This window comes from Chinchilla lanigera, unplaced genomic scaffold (assembly GCF_000276665.1).
Source record: "Chinchilla lanigera isolate Chin_1 unplaced genomic scaffold, ChiLan1.0 scaffold00168, whole genome shotgun sequence".
NCBI lineage: Eukaryota > Metazoa > Chordata > Mammalia > Rodentia > Chinchillidae > Chinchilla > Chinchilla lanigera.
This window is the reverse complement of record NW_004955569.1, coordinates 1,522,815-1,527,565: the sequence shown is the minus strand read 5'-3', so window position 1 is coordinate 1,527,565 and position 4,751 is coordinate 1,522,815. Positions and strand designations below refer to the sequence as shown.

The following is a 4,751-nucleotide window of genomic DNA, read 5'->3' as shown; positions in this document are numbered from 1 at the left end:
TGACAATAACGGTGTCTGCTGAAAGCTTTCCCACATAGTTTACATACATAAGGTTTCTCCCCTTTGTGAGTCCTTTCATGCCTTTGACATTGAGTGTGTCTGCTGAATAACTTCCCACTGTGCTTACCTACATAGGGTTTCACCCCAGTGTGACTTCTTTCATGTCTCTGGCAGCAACTGTGTGTACGGAATGCTTTTCCACACTGCTTACAGGCATAGGGTTTCTCCTGCATGTGAATCCTTTCCACAGTTTTACCAGGTTGGGTGTTGAAGGTTTTTCCATATTGCTTGCATACATATGGTTTCTTCCCAGCGTGAATTCTTTCATGAACTTGAAAACCACTGCGGGTGCTGGAGGCTTTCACTCTTTTCTGACCAACAATGGTCTTCTCTCCAGGGTGTGTTCTATCACTCAGTTCAGAGGACATTTTCCCACATTGCTCAGGCTCATAGGGTTTCTCTCCACTCTCTGTCCTTGCATGTTTCTGAAAAAGCTGGAAATCATTGCAGGTTTTTCCATGTTCATTCCATTGATTCAGCTTGTCATCAAATGCCAAATGTTCATGTGGCTTCTCTGCAGTGTGAGGCAAAATGAGCTCATTTAATGATAAATGACCAATCAGGGCCTCACTACAAAGACTTCCGGCTGTCTCAAGAGCACCTTGTTGCATGTCCCCATTAGCACCTGAAGTCTGAAGGATTATATTTTCATTTTGATTGCACATTTTATATTGATAGCACTTTGTTCCCTCTTCAGTTCTGTAAAGCAACAAAATATCAATCACAATAAAAAGGTCTCATTTCAATAATTTTTTTTGTTTTGTTTTGTTTTGTTTTTTGTTTTTCTCTGGTACCGGGAACCGAACTCACGACCTTGCGCTTGCCAGGCAGGCGCTTTTGCCGCTGAGCTAAATCCCCAGCCCTCATTTCAATAATTTACCAGAACAAATTCTGGCTTGATGCCTGCTAACAAATTTTCAGAATGAATAGCCTGAAAGCACTGGAGGATGCCTCCAAAATGAGCATTTATCAAATGATCGTATTCATTTCTGAATTTTAAATTGGTATATGTTTGTAATACGTAAGGTCAAGTTTCATTTAAGTACTTGTTACATATATATCTTTATCATTTTGACATATTTCCCTGTCACTCTTCACTTCTAACACTTCTTAATTTAACTCACAATTTATATTTAATATATCTCATTAAAAACATTTGATAATTCACGTTCTGTGTCTGACTTATCTCATGTAACACTTTGAGGTAGAGTCGCAACTTTTTTTCTTTGCTAGAAGATATGACATTCTTAGTCTTTTTTGGCTGAATACGTATAGCACATTTTTTTCCGTTCTGAGACTTAAACAAGGTTATGAACAATAAAATATATTTCTAGGTTTTCATTTCTTCTTTTGAGAGAGATTCTCAATGATCATTCATTTGGTCAGAGTGCACTTCATGCTGTCACCCTGCTGGCTCAGCTTACCAGAGTGCTGGCAGCATAAGAAGGCACCAACATGTTGACACTATGCCACATTCTCCTTTTCCACGTAAACAGTGATTGACAACTAGGCTGTTACAAGAGCTTAGTTAGTGTGAATTATTTCCAGAACTTAGCTATTGTGAATGCCCATGCATACTACGCTTTGACCATAAGTACATATATATCATTAAGATATGAGACTTTTAAATTGTTTCAGAATATACATAGGAAGTTTTGCCTGGAAGAAATACGAACACTGACTTTTACTGTTTGAGGCATCTGTACATAGACTATAAAACCGGTTCTGTTTTATATTTGAATCAATACTATATGAATCCATAATGTAATGATGCATGCTTAAAATTTTAAAACATGAATGCACAGAATTTTCTGGAGGAGTATATCTAGTAATACACTAGTATTCATGTGGAGTTTGAATGTTGCTTCCAGGTTAGCAATTTTTTAGATAATGTGTATCTCCTATTTATAGATATTTATAAACAGATAACTTGAAGATGAGTTCCTGCCAAATTTAAGATGCATTCATGCCTATATACAATACCTACATGCAATTTCATACATTTTTATGATGTTGATCATGAAGGAATGTTTTTTTTTTTTTTTTTGTTTTGTTTTCTGGTACTGGAAATCGAACTCATGACCTTGCACTTGCCAGGCAGGCGCTGTGCCGCTGAGCTAAATCCCCAGCCCCTATGAAGGAATTTTTTATATCAATGTATGAGATAGTGTCTCTTGTTGCATAATGTCACTACTATCTTATTTTCCTATATTGGAATATTACTATATTCAATTGTCAAATTATACAAAATCAACTTTGTGCACACTGAGAAAATTTTTGTGAAACTAAATAAATTTAGTATGGCCTGATTTGTAGAGTTTCTCTGTAATATTTCTGCTCAGAGACTGACTTTTGAGAAATAGTGATCTTCCTCATGAATGCAAATTACCTTATGTTTGTTGAGCAATTTTTGTATTCTTCTTCCATTGTCTTGTTGTCCCACTTCCTTCCTGAATTATAGCCACAGAAATACAAAAAGTCACCATATCATTATAATTTCCAGATATCAGTTAGATTCACGATATAATATAAACAGGCCTGAGACATTGCACAAAATGTTTATACATTATATTTAATGAATCTGTAACCACCAGAAAGAATCAACGTGGTGTCATACTTACCTATAGCATTTATATTCCTGTATGTTTCCCACATCACATCTCGGTAGAGCTTCTTTTGGGATGGATTCAGCACAGCCCACTCCTCCTTGGTGAAGTTCACAGTTACATCCTCCATGGTCACTGCCTCCTATGTAATTACATACACATTTCCTGAAAGAAGGTTAAGACTTATACCCTGAGATCTTGAACTGCTCTTGTAAAACTAAACCAAGGTTGTTCCTTCAAACAGAAACTCCATGTATCTGTCACCAAATCCACGTTTATGCACACAGTTTTACACACAGTTCTGATTCTAGTTTGCTTCTGTCTGCTACAGCAAGAGCAGAATAGTAGCACTGGTTGACTGGCAGGGTCACAGAAATTGAATTTGTGCACTGTCTCTAATGCAGAGCTCATAGATGCAGCCCGCAAATCTCCATTCCCAAAGAGAGGGTGTAGAAAAATACCTGAAGGGCTATGATAGATCATAGATTATATCAACTCTGATTACACACATAGAATTAAGTTATTCTTTCTTGGATTGTATGTAGGTACCATTTTGTGTTTTCTTTTTTTTTTTTCTTGGTACCAGGAATTGAACTCATGACCTTGTGCTTGCCAGGCAGGCACTGTACCACTGAGCTATATCCCTGGCACTTTACAGGCAGCATTTTGAAATCTGAATTTTTTTAGGAAAAAAAAACTAATGGCACATTAAATAAAGTATATGTATTTTGATCTGTATTTACACCTTTGGTGTTTGATACCAGAGAAATCCTATAATATTTACACGTGTAGCCAATGTATTTCACTTAAAACTGTGATTTTAAGGTCCATCTATCTAGCTAAAAATGTCTCAAGCTTATCCTTCTTTATGACACGGTAGTACACCATAGTATATATTAAAAAAAATCTTCTTTATCCATTCAACAGTTGATGGACATTTGGGCTGTTTTTAACATTTGTTTATTACAAACTCTGTGAATATACGCGTGAGTGTATATATATGTCACTGTGGTGTGACACTGTGAATTGCTTTAGGGAGAGACCAAGAAAGGGACCAGCTGGGTCAAATGGATGCTGTAGTTTTTGCTTTTGAGGAATCTGAAGAAAATGTTTAAATTGAGTAGGGGAACAATGGAGGGGTGGGAAAAAGGAAAGAAGGACAAGAAAAAAGAATAAAAGGACAGAAAGGAAACAGTTTTATAAATGAAGAGAGAGGGTTTCAAGTGAAGGGAGGCGAGTAGAAGAAAAATAAGAAGCAAGATATACCATGTATAGGTATGAATTCCCAAGATGAGTGTTATGACTAGGTATATCTAAAATGTACCAATAAAAATGAAAGTAAAGAAGGTTTATAAAAAATACAATATTCAGCACCTTATGAGCAAGGCAGTAGCTTGCATACTTTACATAAAACACATTCAGGTTACAAGTTTTGTTAAAACCTGCATTTAGCAGAATGACAAACAGATCTCAGGAAAGAAGGGCAACCTTCTACGGTGCCACATGCAAACAGAATAGTGATTCATGGTGCAGCTTGTGTTAAACATACCTGAAAGTAATCACAATATGTTTTATTTATGTTCAGGGAGGATTAGGTATGCATCTAGAGATCTACATTGTATACTCTTCTTTCTTACGCACATGTTACTCTAATGCTTTAGAAATTTACACTGAAATAAATTTTAGATATGGAGAAAAGAGTTTCCTGGAGGAACCAAGTAATCATCAGAATTAGAAAGAGAAACTGAAGTCTATGAAAACCATAGGGAATAAATAAATCAAGATTAAAATACTTGCTGTATGTACAAAATAAAGATTTTGTACAGAACATAAGGATCAATGAGTAGAATTCTCTACAGTATATAAAATATATGTTACTCAAGAGAAACACTGAAAATGAAACAAGACCATATCTTGAGAAAAATCAAAGAATGCTGAGGTGTGCAAGAACACAGTAAGACTTATGCAACGAAGGAGAACCAACTCATACACTCCACACTCATCTCCTTTCCTTTCCAGGTTGACAGAATCAACAGACCAGTGACTTCATTCCAATGTCCAGAGAATACATTGTGCTATTATTCT

The 4,751-nt window shown here is 36.1% G+C and overlaps 1 protein-coding gene across 1 annotated transcript in view; it reads right to left on the bottom strand.

Annotated features, from left to right (window-relative positions):
- LOC102018782 (zinc finger protein 709-like) overlaps positions 1 to 4,751 on the bottom strand; it is a 19,801-nt gene that overhangs the window by 9,997 nt on the left and 5,053 nt on the right. The window contains exons 3-5 of the mRNA XM_013509365.1: positions 2,682 to 2,808; positions 2,450 to 2,510; positions 5 to 759 (exon numbers count right to left, since the gene is read on the bottom strand). Of these exons, the coding sequence (XP_013364819.1) occupies positions 5 to 759; positions 2,450 to 2,510; positions 2,682 to 2,808 (943 nt within the window). The remainder of the gene's footprint in view (positions 1 to 4; positions 760 to 2,449; positions 2,511 to 2,681; positions 2,809 to 4,751) is intronic.